The sequence below is a fragment of the Tyto alba genome, unplaced genomic scaffold (assembly GCF_018691265.1).
Source record: "Tyto alba isolate M040663 unplaced genomic scaffold, T.alba_DEE_v4.0 Super-Scaffold_14, whole genome shotgun sequence".
Taxonomy (NCBI): domain Eukaryota; kingdom Metazoa; phylum Chordata; class Aves; order Strigiformes; family Tytonidae; genus Tyto; species Tyto alba.
The window spans coordinates 59,178,577-59,197,992 of record NW_024881276.1 but is presented as its reverse complement, the minus strand read 5'-3'; the positions used below and the strand labels follow the sequence as shown (position 1 = coordinate 59,197,992).

The window sequence follows — 19,416 nt, the reverse complement described above, 5'->3', positions numbered from 1 at the left end:
CCCATCCCAATCCTCGTGACTCAAAAACCTACTGGAAAGCATGTGCCAATGCGGCATTTCCCGAACCATCTGGTCACAAAGCAACAACAGAGTACGTCAGCTCAGTGGTGGGAATTCCACTGGCAAACTTGGCTGGTGGGCAGGGAACCATCCCAGCAAAGAGCTTGTACCTTCATCTGCACTCTGCTCACAAACCAGGCTGAGATCTGCCTGCCCAAACCCCAGCAGATCATTTATTTGCTCTCAACAGAGGAGAGAGAGGATACCAGGGGAAAGAGATCTTTCATCCCCATTCTGTTTCATGCTTCTCACCATGTCCTCCAGTGCAGGAGGTCCATCCACTGTGCAACATCTGCTGCTGTTAAATTTAGGGTTATATTTACCAAATTTACGAAGGGATGCTGGGAAGTAGCGGGGAGGAAGGTAGGTTTTTGGTGGCGGTGGTTTTCCAAGGAATATGGATATTTAAACAGAGGGGAAATTTGGCTAAAGACCTGAACATTGAGACAGAAGTCTCATCAGGGGGTTTCTTAAAGGCTGGATGATTAAGCACAGGCATCAATTTGCTGGCTGAGGAACAGCAAAATCAGCCCGGGAGAGGGAACAATTAACGTGTTGAACAAGGTAGTCCTGGAGATGGAACTTTCCACGCTGCCTTAGCGAACATGTCACAGTAGGTGATGGCTGCTGGAAAACGTGACATACTGGAAAAGAAAAAAGCTGCAGTTCGGGACAGCCCCGTCCTCCCATGGGACTGTCACAGAGGTGTCACCCCCAGCTTTGATTACAACTCTTGCTTTTAGGTTTTCTTTGCAAACGACGGGACGGGAAGCTTTCCTCCAAGCCCGGAGAGAGCCGGCGCGGAAGCAGAACCTCCCGGGCCCAGCCGCGGCCCTGAGGCGATGGCTGCCCCGCGGGGGTGACGGGCCCGGGCGCTCCCGCCCGCCGCCCCACAGCGAGGAAAACGCAAACGCAGGTCGGAGGCCCCGGGCCGGGCCCAGCGCCGCCCTTGGCCCCGCCCCGCCGGCAGGCCCGGCCCCGCCTCCTGAGCGGGACGGACCGGGCTGGAACGGCGCGGCGGGGCGGGGCAGGGAGGGGACGAAGGGAAGGGGAAGGGAAAGGGGAAGAGAAAGGAAGGGGAAGGGGAAGAGAAAGGGGAAGGAGAAGGGGAAGAGAAAGGGGAAGGGGAAGGGAAAGAGAAAGGGGAAGGGGAAGGGGAAGAGAAAGGGGAAGGGGAAGGGGAAGGGGAAGGGGAAGGGGAAGGGGAAGGGAGCGGCCGCCGCCATGTTGTGTGGAGGCACCTCGGCGGCTCGGCCCGCCACCGCCGAGACGCAGCAGATCGCGGATGAGGTGAGGGAGCCGCGCCGCGCCGCGCCCCGAGAGGCCCCCCCGTGCCCGGGCAGGGCCTGGCAGCGGGGCTCCGCGGGGGCTTCGCCTGCCGGGCCTGGGCCTGCCGGGCCTGCCGGCCTGGGCGGGCGGCCGCCGGCTCCCCGTGCGCGGGGAGGACGCGTCCCCAGGCGGTAGGTTTGAATGCACCGCTCGGGCCCCGGCCCCGGTGCCCGCGGTGGCTGGGGACCCGGTGCCTTTGGCCGTCGCTCTACACAGCGGAACGCGGAGACGCCTTTCCCGCCCCGCCTCGGTGTAACAGCAGGAATTCTGACAAACTGGAAATGTAGTGAGCAGTCACTGGCTGGCTGGAGCCCTGCTTGGCCTTGCGTAGTTTTATTGACTCCAGGCTGAGCAGGCCCAACAATTTAAGAGGACGTTCTGGAGGGATTTCGAGAGGAACCGCAGGCAGCGATGCGTGCTCGGGGAGGGCTGGGTGCTGCCAGCTCCGGTCCTGGCTGTGCAGGTGATGGGCAGTGTGCCGGCCTCAGCGCAGAGCCACAGGGCAAACCATCTACATCCCAGCTCTAGAAGGTCCCTGGAGCTTGAGGAGGGAGCTCAGTGGTTCTTGCAAAGTCTAAACCTTGTAGCCATGTTGTGGCTGGGTGGGGTTTGGGGGTTTTTTGGGGCGGGGTGGGGGGAGTAAGCAAGAAAACTTCTTTGCTGCTTCTGCTCTTCCTGCATACAGAATTCAACTCTAAGCACTGCCAGCTCTGAAACCTGATACTACTTACAGTAACTGAAGTTACTGCCCATGTTAATGGAGTACACGCTTTTGATCTAAAAATGCCAATGTACCACTAAGTTATTTCGAACACCTGCTCTTGTTTTAGTCGGGGGAGCTCAAGTTCCTTCTGCTTTTTGGTTTTATCAGCTGGGGTGTGTCAAGTCAGTGAAGAAAGATGAAGGACGAGCTCCAGTTTCTTACGCTCTTTGTCACTGCCTGGATTTGTTCCTCAGGCTGCAGCAGTTTCTAAACACATACAGAGCACCCAAAGGCATAGCAGTCATTGAAATTAACGTTTAGCTCAGAGAAGCTGATGATTCTGCATTTAAAAAAAAAGAGATAGATGTGCATCTCGTAAGCGCCAACCTGAGTTTGCAGTAATGAGTACATTATTGAGCAATGCTGAGAGAGTCACAATTATTGTTATGACCTGAAAAGGCCTACATGTCATGTTAAAGATAATGCAGATATGCAGTTAATGTTGCACATGAACTGAAACCCAGGTTTGAAATCCTGACTTTGTATTCTGTGGCAGACTGCAGCAGTTTGGTAATCCAAAAATAAAATGAAGAGTATAAAAATGAAACCCGGTTGGATTCAGAAGTGAACAGAATTAAACAAAAATCTGGCATTTTCTTTTAAGTCCTGTAAATATTCCAAAGTTTGTCCAGCTTGTTTTGACTGGCAGTTTAAATTACTTTAATGAAATACAAGTGGGAGAACCCAAAACTGAAGTTTGTCCATGCAGTCATATCCTCATCAGGATACAGACTGTGAAGGAAACATTGTTTTGTTACATCAAGGTAGACTTCTCAAATTGTTTTGTTTGCTTAAAATAAAATCTTTTTGCAGATCTGTTAGAGCCTGCCAGTTCACTTGCCATAAATACATTTCCTGTTCCTGCTTTTCCAGTTCTTGCTTCCATGGTATTGTTTTGTAAGAATTGTGGCGATGGCCAAAAATTGTTCAGATTTGTGGCCCTGGCAACTGCTGCTACTCGCCCAGAGCAGGTACTGTGTGAGACAGAGCAGAACAGTTTCCTTCTGACAGTGTCTGGCTTAGGAGTCCCATAGGAACTGCCTCTCCACGGCAAGGATTTCCACCCAGGCCTGTTCAGCCTTTGGCTTCTGACTGGCAGCCATGGCAGAGGTTAGTAAGGGGGATTTTTGATTTTAGTAACTGCTCTGGGAGTGAGCAAACAGGCCGGGCAGAACAGTGAGGAGCCTTCAGGGCATGATAGTTTTCAGCCCTGTGGCTGAATCACAGATTGATTGGGTGGGAAGGGACTGCACCTCCTGCCCAGCACAGGGTCAGCAGCCCCAGGCTGCATGGGGCTTTGTCCACTTAGGTCTTGAAAACCTCTGAGGGTGGAAACTGCACATCTTCTCTGGGCAACCTGCTGTACTGCAGGAGTGTCCTCAGGGGAAAAGTTTTTCCCTGTATCCAGTCTGAACCTCCAGTTTCAGTTTATGACTGTTGTGTCTCATTCTGCCATCACCTCTCAGTAAAGAGTCTGACTTTTTTTAGGTACTGGAAAGCTTTCCTCAAAGACTTCTCTTCTCCAGGCTTGCTCATTTTCTTCCTTTCCTCACAGCATGAGTGCTCCAGCCATCCAACCTCATGGTGCCCCTCCGCTGAGCTCACTACGGTTTATTGACATCTTTTTTTTTGTATTGGGAGCCTAAAACTGGACACAGTGTTCCAAACGTTCTCTAACAAGTGCCAAGTAAAGGGCAGTAATTGCTTGCCTCTCTTCTGGCTAGGCTCCTGCTGATGCAGCCCAGTATGTGGTTACCTTTGTCACCACCAGGACACAGTGCTGGCTCATGTTTAGCGCACTGTCCACCAGGACCCCCAGATCTCGACTGAAATCATGAACTAGCAGGCTGGGCTCAATACCAGCTCTTTCAGAGAGTATTCATCTGGGCTCTCCCGCCCCATGCTGAATCAGGATGACTATTTGTGGTGAGTCCTTGCCTGACACGGGGCACATGACCCCATGGGGCTGAGCTGTCAGCAGTTCTGGAGCCCAGAGTCCAGCTTTTTGGCAGAAATATAAAATATGCTGAGCCGGGGTGATTTTGAGACCTAAGAAACAGCGCCTAGAATTGCTAAGGGAGCACAGAACAGGATAGGGTCGGTGGGATACTTATGTCTGTCCTCTCCCCAGCTTCTTAAAATTTGTAATAGTAGCTCTAGTGATGGAAACTGAAACCACTTGCTCCATCCTCTCATTCAGGAGAAGGGGAGAGGACTGAATCACTGCACTTTCTGCGGCTGTGCCCTTCCTTGCACGACTTCCCTTAGAATGCAGAGTCATTGGGTGCACTTTGATCCTCATATGGCAAAAAACCATACGTACAAAAGCACCCAAACATCATTAGCTTACTTTTGATGTATTGTTCAGAGCCTGGAAGAAGCCAAGAGGTGTGACCTCTGAGAGGAGATGTACAGTATGGTCCTGGCCCCCAGGGATGGGCTAGTCACTGATGAGCTGTCTTGGGAAGGCAGTGGAGTCTGGTCCTGTGCCTCCTTGGTGCTGGAGAGGTGGGAGAGCATGCAGGAATTGTTTCTGTTCCTACTTTACCTAGAGTACCTGAGCAGTGGCAAACCAGCACCTGTTTTCCCCCAAGGAAGCAGGTGGGATTCAGACAGGAGAGAAAATGTATTTATTCCCCTTGAATTGAGGAAGAAGGGGAAGTACACCATAGAGCTGGAAAGAGAAAATCTCACTGGTGGTACTGTTGCACTGGGAGCAGAGGGAGGGCTACATAATGATGCAGTGCAGGAGGTGGGGCCTGGGTAGAGCTGTGCTTGCAGCAAGGACTCCAAGACTAATTCATTTTGTCCTTGTAAACAAAGCCTAAAATCTTCTGTTTTCCTGACCAGGAATTTTACCGTATAGCTGTGATGTTCTAGAGGGACAAGTGTGGGAAAGGAGAGCTGCAACTCATGTGAGTTCATGCCTCCCTCTGGGGTATTGGGTGAGTTACTCTGACTTCCTGAGCACTGGTTTTACACTCTGGAAACCGGGGTGATATCTCAGAATGCTTTATGGTTCAGTTACTTTTTGGAAAATATATGCAGTTTGAAAACTTTAGAGATTCCAGGAGATGTGCTGGAAGAACTGTCAGATAAGTGTTGTAAAACCTTAGGCTTGGGTAGTTTGCTTTCAGAGCTTGATTTTTGGATGTCTGTCTGTTCTGTGATGCTGGGTCTGTAATAACTTGTTCTGAATTTGAAAAGGGAACTAACGCTGAAGACTAACGCTTTTCATGTTGTAAGACGGATGTGTATTAAAAACTTCTCTTTAAAAAGACCTGTAGTCTTGTGCGTGTAGATTCTGAACCACTTCACATTTGTCGTTAGATATACAGGACAGAAAGGGAAGCTGAGACATCAACAGAGGAAATAATCTGTAACAATAAATCTTTTGGCGTACCCACGCAGTTCCCTTGTTCAAGGCTCCAGGCTTAGTGTCAGTCTACGACACCAAGTCAGTCAGCGGCAACTGAATCACACCGTTGTCTCGGCTTTGCTGCCTATCTAGATTCTGGTTTTGCTTTAACACAAAACATTATTCATTTTAATCTTTTAATAACTTAGAAAAGCAGGAACACTCGTGTCTGGGAGTTCAGCAGCAGTGACAAGGAGGGTACTGAGTCATACTGGCAGTGTGGGCCTTAGGTCCCAAATACTTGAATCTTGCATCAGTCTTAAATAACCTATTGTTTCCTTAAGGTGAAACCTCATCTAGAAGAAAAAGAAGGGAAAACGTTTGATGTCTTCACTGCAGTGGAATTTAAAACTCAGGTGGTTGCTGGAACAAACTACTTCATCAAGGTAGAGGACATTGGGCAATGGGATGATTTTTTTGTTTGTTTTTTAAATGTGTATTTGGAATGGTAGGGTTTTTTCCTTTACTTACCTACAGAGGGATGTTTATGATTTGGCCTTAATAAGAAAAAAATCTGTACATTAAAAAAAATACATATCCACCCCCCCACCTCCCAGACTGTCTCCTTGCCTGTATTAAATGGAAAAAAGAGTACTGCTCTATTTTCATAATGATTTTTAATTTTCAGTTATTTTGTGAAACTTGGTTTTGGGGATAATTACACATCTGTGCTGTTGAGCACTAACACTGCATTAAGTGAAGTCCCAATGTGTAAAGATACAGTGAAGTATCAAACCTGCTCTGACTCTGCCTGTAGTGATGTCACACACAAAACCCAAGCAACTGTAATCAAAGCATTTAAGTGCTTGTGCCAGATAAGATGATTAGAGCATTTTGCATGTATTTAATATATTAATCACTTCTGTGCAACTCCAGTTCCCTACCCCTACATTCCCTGTCTCAGGCATGGGGAGGATTAACAAGCATAGAAGGCTTAGGTGGTATTTCCACCGAGTCCTGACTCCCAGTCTGGTTTAAAACAAGACCACGCCTTCTGAGATGATGTTTTTTTCTTACTGCCTCTCTGCTTCTCCACCCTCAAACCACACCAATCTACACCATCCCTCCTGCTGAAGGCTGCGGTTACTCCATGGAACTCACCGGTTTTCGTCCTTTGCAGGTCCATGTTGGCAATGAGGAGTTTGTGCACCTGCGGGTGTTCAGAAGCCTTCCTCACGAGAATAAGCCGCTGAGTCTCCACAGCTACCAGAGCAGCAAGACTAAGCATGATGAACTGGCTTTTTTCTAGCAAGCTTATCTTACGCATCTTCCTAATGGTTTCTTACGTGCATTTTCTATAGGCCGCAAACTGTTGATTCCTGTGCCAACAAAGGACAAAAGAAGGTGTATTTTTTTTTGTCGCTTAATGCTGGAAAAAAATCAGTGTCTTTTATGCCACTCCCTTACTTTGCAATATCTCAATTTTAGAGTCGCACAGCTCTCCTTTCACCTACACTAATGCAAACCCAAGTAGCTGCACTGACTTCTGTGCAACTTAACAGGAATACTGTGGCTGAGTCCTGTTTGTGGACTTCCTTGGTCTGGAAATTGAAAGGGGAGTGACAGTAGCACTCACGTTTGCAGCAAGCAGCAAGAGGAAAAGCCTGAATCTCTTCTGTGCTGTTTTGCAACTGTGAACGTATCTGTAGATTTAAATTGTGCTATGTATTTTATTGGCAAGGACCTGAACAGAGACTTGAGGTAAAGCGATTTTGAAAGCAAGAGAAAGGAGGAGGATTATAGTCTTTGGAAACAAGCATTCCCTTGGAAATCATGTTTACTGTCTTGCAGCAGCAGGACATAATGTCCAGTAGAGGGTGTATGAGTTAAAAAAAAAAAAACAAAACACTTGCTTATTTTCTCAGTCTGAAGGAAAAGTCCTGGAAAGGAACTTAAGCTGGACAAGCCTTTGTGTATTAATAACAATAAATATTTCTCTGAACTGAGATGTCATATTTGACTGCTGTTTCACTGTTCTCTTTACTGGTTTTCAGTATTGATTATTATCGTGCTCAGATTTTTTTCCATGAGTGTTTTTCATATTCCAGATAAACTTGGGTTTATTCTGTGTTTTAATTTAATCTTGTGAGAGACATGAAAGCTGACAAAGGCTTCTGCAGGTATATCAGCAGCAAAAGGAACACTAAGGAAAATGTGGGCCACCTGTGCTCAGTGGAGCAAGCAATGCTGGCTTTGTCTTGGCCTTTACTGGTAGGACTTGCCTTCAGGAATTTGAGGTCCCTAAAATGAGTGGGAAGGTCTGGAGAAAGGAAGTTTTCCCTCAGCAGAGCTGGGTCAGGTTAGGGAAACAGTTAAACAAATTGGACTTAGACAATGCCATGGCGTGAGGGGCTGCACCCCTGGATGCTGAGGGAGCTGGCCCGTGTCACTGCAAGGCCACATGCAGTACCCTCTGAAAGGGCATTGGGGGAGGTTCCTGAGGACTGGAAGAAAGAAAAGGCCACTCCCATGCTCAGGAAGGGCAAGAAGGAGAATCTGGAACACTGCGGGCTCGTCAGCCTCACCTCAGTCCCTGGAAAGGTGGTGGGGCAAATAATCCTGGAAGCTACTTCCAAACACACTGAGGACCAGAAGGTGAGTGGAAGGTGTCAGCGTGGATTTACAAAGGGGAAGTCATGCTTAATCGGCCACCTGATGGCCTGCTATAAGATAAATGTCTTGGCAGAGAAGACTGGTGTTACCCATCTTGAGTTTAGTAAGGCTTTTGATACTGTCTCCCATAACATCCTCACGGACAAACTGATTAAGCACATGGTAGGGAAGTGGACTGCAAACTAGCTGAACTGCTGCACTCAAAAAGTTCAGCAGCTCGCTGTCCGGGTAGAGGTCAGGCCCTAATGGTGCATCCTTGGGGTCAAGACTGGGACCAATACTGAGCAACATCTTCATCACTGACCTGGCTGGAGGGCCCACGCGCACCCGCAGTGGCTTTGGTTATGACACAAAGTTGAGAGGAGTGGCAGCGATACAGCGGAGAGCTGTGCTGCTGCAGGGAGGGATGGCAGCAGGCTGGAGAAAGGAGCAGAGGGCCACCTCACAACTATCTGCAAAGGGAGGTGCCCAGCCCCACACCTGGGAAGGAATAACGGGTGCAGGCTGGGGCCTGGGTGGCGGAGAGCGGCTCTGCAAGCAGGACCTGGGAGTTGTCCTGTTTGCCACCTTCCCACAAAGGTGGCCAGCACTAGCCACGGGCTATGTTAGGAACAGCACTGCCAGCAGATGGAGAGGCTGTTCTTTTCCCACTTGTCAGCACTGATGAGGCCACAGCTGGAGCGCTGTCCCCGTTCTGGGCTCCCCAGCACACGGCAGACACGGATGTACCAGAGCAAGTCCAGTAAAGGGCCGCCAAGACATGGCCTTGGTGCAGCTGAGCACCTGAAGGAAGCTGGGCTTGTTCAGCATTGGGAGGCAAGGTGGAGAGGCAGTCAAGAGCCAGGCTCAGTGCAGTGAAAGGGCAAGAGGCAACAGCCACAAACAAATATGTAAATTCCATGTAAACAGCGAAGGAGGAGAAAAAACACAATACAAAACCAAAACCAAAAAAAAAAAAACCCCAAAACAAAACAAAACCATACACCAAATCACTTTTTTTTTTCTCCTCTAACAATTGCAGGGGTGGTCAAACAGGGGCCCAGGTTGCCTGGATAGGTTGTGGCATCTCCATCAAGGGAAAGTGCCAGAATTCTGACTGCACGTGGTCCTTTTAGCCTCTGAACTGAGGGGAAACAGCCCACTCCTAGATGACACTGCTGCCTGTTCTTGGCCACAGACTGAAGAAAGGACAAGCAGCTTTGAGGCAAGGACACAATGACCTTACTTGCACGTTACTGGGCTTTCTGTTGCAGGCATGCAACCAGCAGTGCTTAGAAAGAGCATTTTCTGCCTCCTGATTATTAGGAGGGGCTTACAGGCTTTAGCTTCTATCAGCCCAGAGAGTCCCCACTCCTCCCTCCGATATGGAACAGAGAGAGTGAGTCTGGCTTACCCTGACACTTCTTCTTTTGCTAACACGAAGTGGGTTTGGAGACACAGGGTGTTTTTTGGTGCTGGCAACGCCTCGCACTGAAGTGTTTTCACAGTTCAAAAGCTGAGCCTTGCCTCCAAATGCTACTCTGCAAGAGGAAGGTTGTGGAGATAATGCAAGACTTGCTGCATCTTAAAAGATGTGTAACATTAGACTGAACATGGAGCTGAAATGGATGCGCACTGTCTTACAGCTGTAGTACCTCAGGTGGCAGAAACAGCTTTGAATAGTATTTCAGAGCCTACTCAAGTTTTATCTAGGCAACAACAAGCAGAAGATTAACAAATAGCTTTCAAAACTTCTTTTATTTTCATGCATTTTCTGACACAGACAGAGTCCGCATGCGACTTGCAAAAGTGAGGCACCATTCCTCATTGTCTCTCAGAAGTAGGTGAGAGGATCATCCCTGGTTTTGCCCGTCTGAAAACTGACAAGGCTGGGACCTTGGTTCTCATGAGGAAGGCTCTGGAACACCCTTAAGTGGACATAGTCAGCATCGGAAGTTTGGACCTAGAAACCAAAACAGCAGGAAGCGAGGATTATCAGTTCAAAGCAGGTTCAAACAAACGGATGCTCTTTACATACTTGGAAGAATATCTTTCCTCAGGAGCTTAATTTTAGGTGTATCTCCATTTTTACTTCAACAGCTCTTACCCCAAGTCTGGATAGTAACTGGTAACAGAAGCTGTCTACACCTGCAGAAAACTCTAATAAAAACATTCCAACTCATGTGAATGGAAAATGAGTAGGACTGCTTGGGTGTGGAAGCACCAGAAGGCACAAGAGGAGAGAGGTTTTGATAGCATCCTATTTCAGTCATCAAGATCCCAGCACATCAGCTCACAGCTTCTGGGGACACTCAGGGTAGAAGACAAAAGACAATGAGTCTTAACGACTCGGGTTTGGGGCAAGATGCAGAGACAGTGTCAGCTCCTAGAAGGTACAGCAAGATCTATCCAAAACCTGTGGTCCGTGGTCCTAAGAAGCAATGGCAACCTGAAAGCCAGGATCCCTTATCTTCAGAATTACTGCAAACACATCAGTGCCTGAACAGAGACAACCTGACACATCCCGGAGCTCGTGGGAGTGAGTATCAGTGCCTGAAATAAGTACTTTTTAAAATGAACTCACCTTTCCCTCCAGAAAGTTCTCACATAAAGACTTGCTATAAAGTTGTGTAATTTCTTACGTACAGAGCCAAGCACTGCAGGTGCTAACCTCTTACTGCATGAGGTATACAGTATTAATGGAAAGTTTAATGCCTTAAGCTCTACGAGGTTTTTACATGCTTTCTGGTGGCTGCAACACGGCACTATGTTTGTCTCAGTCTGGATTACATCTCAGCTGTAAGTCTGTTGGTAAAACAGTGATGTGGAAAATTCAGACATACAAAAGAATGAATCTTGTGACAGAGCTCATTCCAGTTAATGCTAAAATGAGTAACTGTTTCCTGACACTTGCAAGACTGGGAAAGGAGAGGCAAATAATCCATTTTCAGTGTTATAAATGGATTTATTCCAAGTTCAGTAACATGTCAGTCTTAATTTCTGAGCAGTTTGGTCATGAGGCTTAGCAGGGACAGCAGACAAGTATTGTACATTTCCTGGGTCAGAAATAAGATGGCATTACGGCAAGAAATGCAACTGAGCATGACTTTTGGCTTTATTGCAGCCTTCTGGTAAATTGTTACTCTTCATTACCGAGTACACTGTCCACAAAGTGAAAGCACATATCAGAGGAGCAAGGGAAGGATAAACATCATTCGTATAAGACTCAGACTAGACATATAATAGGTAGCCTGCCAGTCCAATCCCCTGGTGCCCACAGAGCAGAAATAACTGTTAAAGTTATTTTAAGGAAGAACCTGGAAAAGAAGAAAGTTTGGCAGTGTCTGTCCTTCCTGGAACCAACTAGGAGAAGCATGGCACCAATGCTCATATGTGTGTCTGCAGAATTACTATCCCCCAAACCCTACCTGCCAATTCCTTTAATAAAATTATTCTGACCCTTGTCAAGGGAGCGTATCTGACTAGGCCTATGTCTGCATACACGTGGGGTTAAGATACAGCAGTCTCATGCAATGTTTGCTCTACTTATGCTACGTCACAGAAAGTTGCTCAAATTCAGGGGTAAGGTTTTCTAATAAATGATGAATGGTGCTATCAGAGGGCTCCAAATTAAGCATTACCATCTTCTCCCACGACAGAAGGGGAGTTTTAAAAATACAGAAAGAACTAGCAGGCAGGCTGTTCTTCTGCAGCATGTGGCAAGGAACCAAAGCACCAACATACATGCTTGCATGCAAAACTAGCCATCAGTGTGAGATGCTTGCTTTCAATATTTTTAGATGTAAATGAAATTCACTCTAGCTCTCCATCAGATCCTCAGGCTGACTTCAAATTCATCATAATAAACACAACTGGAGGACACAGAGGCAATAGGAAAGCTACTTTGCCTTGAAAGGAAACAGGAGAGCAAATTTATGACTAGTTTAAATAATTTCAGCTGACAAGGCAATCTATAGTCTTCAAGTGAGATGATCCTAAGAAAGTTACCATTCACATCCAAAGAAGCACAGAGCATGTTTTGTAAGTTTTTATATTTCTGTCCTACAGTAGTGCCAAACAGAGGAATTTTACAAGCATCTGGAGAGAGTCCCTAATTCTCTTAGTCACACCAGATGGTCTTCTACTACATTTGCTTCTCTTTTTTGCTATAAGCCTCTAAGCAAATCGCCTATATTGTTTAAATACAGAGCACTTCCTCCTATAATATATACAAACCTTAATAAAGTAGTTTATCCCAGCAACCACCTGAGTCCTATATACTATGGCTTGAAAGATGTCATATGTCCTGTTTTCCCTGCTTTCAAATTGCGGCTTCACCTGTAAAAAGAAAGGGAAAAATGGTTGGCAGGTTCATATTTAGGCTTTTCTTTCACATCTACCACTCCAGTTTTCATCCTTTCAAACACACAGCCTTAATCAAATAAGCCCAGAACCCCCAAAATAACTCAGTTTACACTAAGACCTCCAAGCCCTCTTTCCTAGCATTGCCTCCAGCTTTCTTTAAAATCCTCTAAACTCTTAGTTGACTTCCCCCCACCCCAAAAGCTGTTCAGTTAAACTGTCTCCTGCTCAGTAGAGGGAAACTGCTACCTTCTGCCCTTTTAATTCTCTGTTAAAGGAGCTAGGTACCAAGCCATGCTCCCTCGCAGGGCACACCCCATGTCAACCACAGTTACGCAGCAGTGCAAGACAACTCCCCTTGTCTGCAACACCCGTGCCCCTACCTGCCTGGGAGGCTGCAGACCCTGGTTGTGTGTCACAGCCTCAGAGCTGCACTTGACCTGTTCAATGTTTTTCTTTAAGGACTTAAATAACCTTGTTTATTGCAACAAGACAACCACCTGATCAAGTAATTTCTGAAAGTTACTCTAGTGTTGGTGGAAACCTTGGCAGCTAAAGCTGTAATTTAAATTAAATATGCCCTTAAACACCTAGAACCATGTAAAATGCAAACAACTGTAAGAATTTAGTCCAGGACTGAACTACATCCTTCCATCTCTCAAACTGGAAGTACGACATTCAAATTGTGAGCCAGATATCAATCCCAGACCTGCACAAACATCATCTGTCCTTTACTACGTAAGAGCTGCAGATACTGTAGTTCCAGAAGAAACAATGTTCTGTGCTGATAGCATTTATGCTCACAGCTCAGCTAGATGACACCTACAGCCTTTTTCACATACATATTAAAAAAAAAAAAAAAAAAAAAAAGTGTAATCGTTTTTCCTGAAACACACAAAGCGTAGGGCAAGTTTTAAGTTCACTGTCCTCTCAGAGATGAAATATTTGTATAATTACTAGGCTGAAAGGGCAGGGGGCTAACAGAGGAGACAGCTGTGAGCAGCAGTGGAAGTCCAGCCCCCGGCAGCATGTCAGTGCTTCTCACCACCCACCTGTTTGCAGAAACACACAAAATTAATTGGCTTTCTCAGCACATCCACCTACAGCTGGATGCCACTCCCATGGCATTCCTTCCTAGCAGGCAGGTCCCAAAAAGCACCCTAGGAACATCCAGATCAATTATTTCCAGAGACAGAAACTACCCAATTCATCATATTCAGGCTCCTCATGATCTCTCTGCTCTTCTTCTGAGCAGCTTCCACGGGGTAACTGTAACAGGGAACCAAAAGTTATTCTTTCAACTCAGGAGTTAAAATTTCCAGCTCTTGGGAAACTTCAATTTCCAACGCTCTTCCAGGTGGCTGGGTCTGGGGACTCCTGGGATGCTCCTAAGTTGCAACTTTTGATACATATTATTCCCCTCTCAAAACAAACCAAAGCCAGTTCTCTCCAGTTTTATGATCTCTCCCAACCTCTGATCACTATGCCCCCCATTTGTTATTTATTGACAGAACCTCCAGTAAAATCAGGCAGGCAGACAGCTCCTTAATCCTCAGATGGAAAAATATAACATGCCTAAGTTCTTACCTAATGGATCCTTAAACTCAAAACACTCCTCAGTTTTAGGCAATAGCTGTAAAACAAGGAGACAGAATAAATAACACTCCCCAGCTCACTAAGGATGACCACAGGCAAGGCACAGGTGTAAATAATTCCGTAATTCCAAGAGCAGATAGACCACAGGCATCCCAAGACCTGCAGATGCTCTTCACAACTTCGCTCAAATCATATGAATTGCTTCTCTGCTTGGCAGAGCATAAAATGCCACAGAACTGCATCATTGAAGGGAGACATGGTCATCTGGCTGGAAGCAAAGCAAGGTTGACTCAACTTAAGGTTTGTCTCCACAAGAATATTCTCCTTAGAGAACTACACCAAAGCCTCTGCAGTAGACTGTGAACTTTTTCAAAGAAGAAGGACCAGGGAGAGTATTCTCTCCAGTGCTCGGCACAAGGCAAAAAATTCACCTTGCAGAAAAAGAACAAAGAATAATTTGTTTTAATTTTCCTGAAGTTACTGAGAATGGAAGAATAGCAAAATTAAGATCAGTCCTACTCAGGAATCAAATAGAAAATCTGTACATTTCAGATTCTGTATTTGCCCTGTACTCTGTAAGCATTAACACAGCCTGAAATGAACGTTCACATTTTTAAGTGCATGTTGGCTCACTGACAGTTAAGCACTGTGGTTTCATCTCTGATACACACTGCAACAGAGTAGGATCTTCTGATCGCCCATAACACAGCCTAGCATTAAAAACACAGCCAGGTATCTGGCATGCACTGTCCTAGCAGTATTCAAAGGAGGTCCTAAAGGTATTTCACTGACTCAGGCAAATTTCACAGCCCCCAGCTGGCAGGAGACACTGCCCTCTCACTCTTACACATGAGGCAATAAGAACAAATACACAAAAGTGCCACAAGCCTAGGGTCTCCCCTCCACAGGTAAAAGGGAGTGTCTGATCTCTGCAAGTGCTGCTCCTTCAACTACTTGTGCCAGCATAGTAGCAATTGCTCCGGAGCTATTTGATCTGTGTACCCCACACAATTTTAGATAACCCTTTTCTCTTTCTGTTCTGCAGTAAATTATCTCCCAACTAACCTGTTATCACATAATCCAGCCCTCATCCATTTACAAATGTTCAACCCTAGGAACTCCCCCCCACCGTGACTGACCAATAAAGCCCTACAATGGAAGAAGGCTGAGAGGAGCTGGGCAAGGGCAATGTGCTTACAGAACTCAGAAAATAATGCAGGGTGTGACTGACTACAAGTTCTGCAAAGAAGCTGATTTTATCTCAATACAAAGGGGACCAGAGGATTGCTGTTTTAGGTAAAGCTATGCCAGTTGAGTGGATCAACTGGTGGTGTAACATCCTGAGTTCATTAAAAGAATGTGAACTTCTCCCCGAGCTAGCCAGACCAGCATGGGGAGTGTGAATACATGGCTCTGGCCAACACAGAGTATAAAAACTAAACAATGAGCCAAAGAATTTCAAAAAGAACAGTGGGCTTGAGCTGGCTTCAACCCACATACTTCTTCCTGGCAACTGAGGACACCCAGCGTCGTGACAGTGAGCATAATATAGAGACTAGTAATGGAGATCACATTGGTACTGGGATTGAACTGTATATTGCATCACTCCTCTAAATCAGAAACTTCATGTAACATAAACTATCTTCAAAGTAAGTAAAGTCGACATTAAACATCATACTCCCCACATGTGAAATACATAGAAGAACCTGGTCAGAGTACTGGACTACACAGCCTACTTACAGACATCTCCTGATGGCTCTGCCTCTCTGCACGCTCAGCCCAACTCACCTTGGTTTGGTTTCATCACTGCCTGGCCTTAGCCTGCAAGCTCGCAGGAGACATGAGATGGTGCCAGTGACAAACTGCCCTCTGCGGCACAGCAAAGGAGGGAGCTGGGAGCCCTGCACACACAGGAGTCTGCAGCAGTATCAGCAAACATGTTCAGCCCCACTACTTCCTATTTTTGTTTCCTCCGGCGGGGCATAAGTTATGCTTTGCGCAGTTGCCAAAGGGGGAAAAGCTCATCTTTCAGAGCTGGGAGACTGGAGGGGATTGGGTGGGTGGGTAGGAACACGAGATGGGAGACACAAAAGGAGCTTTCCGGGGCCATGTTGTTCCCCTCCTGCTCCTCAGGATGCACTTTATACTCTTTTAAGAACCGCCGCACTGCAGGATATCTGCAGAGGAGGTGTTCGCACAGCTGTTGCCGGGACAGGACTGCTGGCAGTAACCAACCACCGCGGCAGCTGGCCTCGCCCTGCCTGCCTCGTGCCAAGCTCACCTTGTCCCGCGGGCTCAGCAGCAGCCCCTGCACTAGATGCCAGCAGAGAACATGCTGTTTATCCATAGCCTTGTCCTGTATACACTGGTTTTTTAGTGCAGACTATCACATGGTTTGTCCTATCCGTGTCTCAGTGAGGAATTAATTCTACCAGGTACAGTCTTCTCCCTTCAAAAGCACCATCTTTAATTCCAAACAAGCAACCTCAGTACTGGCACAGTAGAGCTGGTCTTTGAACTACACGCAGACATTAACTGATAGTAGCCAGTCCTATGCCAGTCTGTAGACAAGGATGAGACAGGGAAGTGGTTTGTCTCAGTCTTACTAGTACCCTGCCGGTGCAGAATGCTAAGAAAACACATACTGGCAGACAAAAATTCCCATTTTCAGCAGTAGCTTCTTCAGTTCAAATACTGGTTCAGAGTCACCACCTGGTCTCCCAGTCTCTGCATAAGCCTCAAGACTCAGACTTCTGAGTACAGAGACTTCATCTTTAGAAAGGTTGCAGCTCACCTGGTTAACCATATACTGGACTTCTGGAGTAGCAGGCTTAGTCTCAGATAAGCCCCCAGTCATCATAGTGGCAGGTAACTTCTCTGAAACGATGCGTGGTTCTGAAGAGGGAAGTTCAGTGCAGTCTGAACAGAGTCACCAGGCATCTCGTATATATACATATACATGTGTCATGGGATCATATGACCTGTAACATATGGAGCCTACTATTACTGAACTGGAGGAGAGAAATGGGGAAAACAGGGGGAAAAAAAAGCAATGTAAAGCACTGATAATATTAACACTAAATGTAAAAAGTACTTTAAAAACTTAAGTGTATCCAGTCGCCAGGCCAATAAGAAAAACAAACAAACAAACAAACAACAACCTGCAGCCACCCACATCTAAAGATAGTTGGTTTGGGCTGAAACTAGAACCTCTTGCCTCTCCACCCATGTGCAGATGACTAGTCTGTGTTCTCGGGAAATAGATCAGAGTTACACCCAGTATTTCCCAACACCACTCAAGTTCCTAAGAAAGCATGAGGTAATTTCCTTAGTGCAGCTCCCATTCAACTTGAAATTGTATTGTCTCAACACCCTTCTAAGTGGGAAACGAGAGCAGATAGTTACTTTCAGTGACTTTACTTCCTTCTGCCCAACCAGAAAGGTGCTAAGGTACACATCAGAACCAGAAGTGGAAAAAAATTAAATCCTACATTCAGGTAAGTACTGCAAATAAGTTATTTCTGCTTCCTTCCTATCAAAACTATAGCTGCATTCAGGCAATCATAACAACTGAATATGCAGTACCATTTACATTTTTATTGAAACTCCAGTGTCAATTTCCTACAAGACAAAGTACAGTCCCTCTCACTACAGTAGTTGTGTGTGCACAACAGCTGTTCTAATTTCAAGGTACTTAGATTTCACACACTGCTGAAATCTGCAACATGCAGAATACAGAGTCAGAAGTATTCATTCTGTAGTTACCACCACAGACACATGACACAGTCCTATTCATGACCATTTATGAATGTACAAAGCTCAAACCACACACAACCTACCGAGGAAAGGCTAGCAACTGTTAGCAGCCCTACCTGGTAAGGCAGAGCTGACACTTCAAGACCACAGAAAAAACTTCCTTTCAGTATTCCTGCCATCCCCCTCTCTAAGAAATGGGAGGAATGTCGTTCTGGAGCTAGGACCAGAGAAGCAACAACAGACAAGACAATTCTTAGTCCCTAGAGGTGGGTAAGTGGGAGGGGGTGAAATGAGACTACGCGCTGCACACAGCCAATGGACATTTCTGCTGGAAATAGCAATAGGGAATTTTCTAGAAACAAGACTGTTTGTGGCCACAGCAATGGTGGCCGTGCAGCACAGACACATCGGTGTCCTAACCAGCCTACTGACCCTCCTCACAGATGACAAATGAGGTAACAGACTGTAAACAAGTACTTCATATCTAACGTCAAGGCCTGTTCTTGGTACAAAGGACCTGAGATTGAGAAACTGGAGCTATAAAGGTCCTAAACTCAATAGTATATAGATCCAGGTAAGAGCATGTTACTGACAAGGATGTTGCAAAATTTCCCAAACTTGAGTAGCTGTGTTATGGAAGTTGATGAAAGACATCTGAGGAAAAACAGTTGTCCTGAGAGAACATCCTTCTGAACAATGAGAAGAATGTTTCTAGTTCTTGGGAATAAAGGCAATGGGAGGTGTTAAAAGAGGAAGTCTGCTGCTTTCTCCAAATTCCCCACTCCAGATGAAGAGTTCCTCACAGCCCAATTTGTGGAGTTGACAATTCAAGGAGATGAGCTCAAACTTCATCTTTGGCACAAGACCCTGCTGATTCACTCAAACATTTATCAACTTCCATGTACCTACCATGCATCTTATCACACAGCAGGACTGATGAGCTCACTAATTGGAAGAGCCAGCTCACCTTACTGATGTCAGAAGCCACAGAATGCATCCAACAACCATGCTAAACAAGGATATTTTCTAAATTTCTCCACTCACCAGGATGCACTAACTCCCCTGGGAAGGGATGTTGGTAAAATCCCCAAGGCAGCACTATCCCTCTGGAGAACTCTTGATCCTGATTACTAAGAAACAGACTGAGCACAAAGACTAGGAGGGTTAATTTATAATCTTGACAAAACTAGGTGTGAAACTAAAGACGTTCATGTTGTGTGGAAATCATTCATTGGACTTCATATTTCTGGGGTTTCTGTTTTTTTGGCTTCAAAGCATAAGAACTGTTTTTTTTCCCCCCAGAATGCAGAGAGCTGTACAGAAGGGAAGGAAAATCAACAGTCAGCAAGCTGAAGTTTACAGAGGCCAATCGGTCTGTTTTCTTTCTGTGGGAGTGCTAATGGCTATCTCAAAATCTACTCGTATTTCTAAGGCTGGGATGCAGTACTCATCCTGCACACAGTTCATGAAGTCATTCTGAAATGCTGACGTTTCACAGACCTGCTATCAAAGATGATTCGTGTCCATGGACTAGCCTAGG

At 46.2% G+C, this 19,416-nt stretch overlaps 2 protein-coding genes across 2 annotated transcripts; one reads left to right on the top strand and one right to left on the bottom strand.

Annotated features, from left to right (window-relative positions):
- Positions 1-1,221: 1,221 nt before the first annotated feature.
- LOC104355675 (cystatin-B) lies at positions 1,222-7,516 on the top strand. Its single transcript, XM_042788937.1, has 3 exons — positions 1,222-1,350; positions 5,855-5,956; positions 6,691-7,516. Exons 1-3 carry the CDS (start codon positions 1,285-1,287, stop codon positions 6,817-6,819), a joined length of 297 nt encoding a protein of 98 aa, XP_042644871.1. The 5' UTR covers positions 1,222-1,284; the 3' UTR covers positions 6,820-7,516.
- Positions 7,517-9,901: 2,385 nt separating this feature from the next.
- On the bottom strand, positions 9,902-17,015 carry LOC104356713 (cystatin-A). Its single transcript, XM_042788864.1, has 3 exons — positions 16,915-17,015; positions 12,399-12,500; positions 9,902-10,125 (listed from the first exon to the last, which is right to left on the bottom strand). The coding sequence occupies exons 1-3, from the start codon at positions 16,978-16,980 to the stop codon at positions 9,997-9,999; spliced, it is 297 nt and encodes a 98-aa protein (XP_042644798.1). The 5' UTR covers positions 16,981-17,015; the 3' UTR covers positions 9,902-9,996.
- Positions 17,016-19,416: the final 2,401 nt, after the last annotated feature.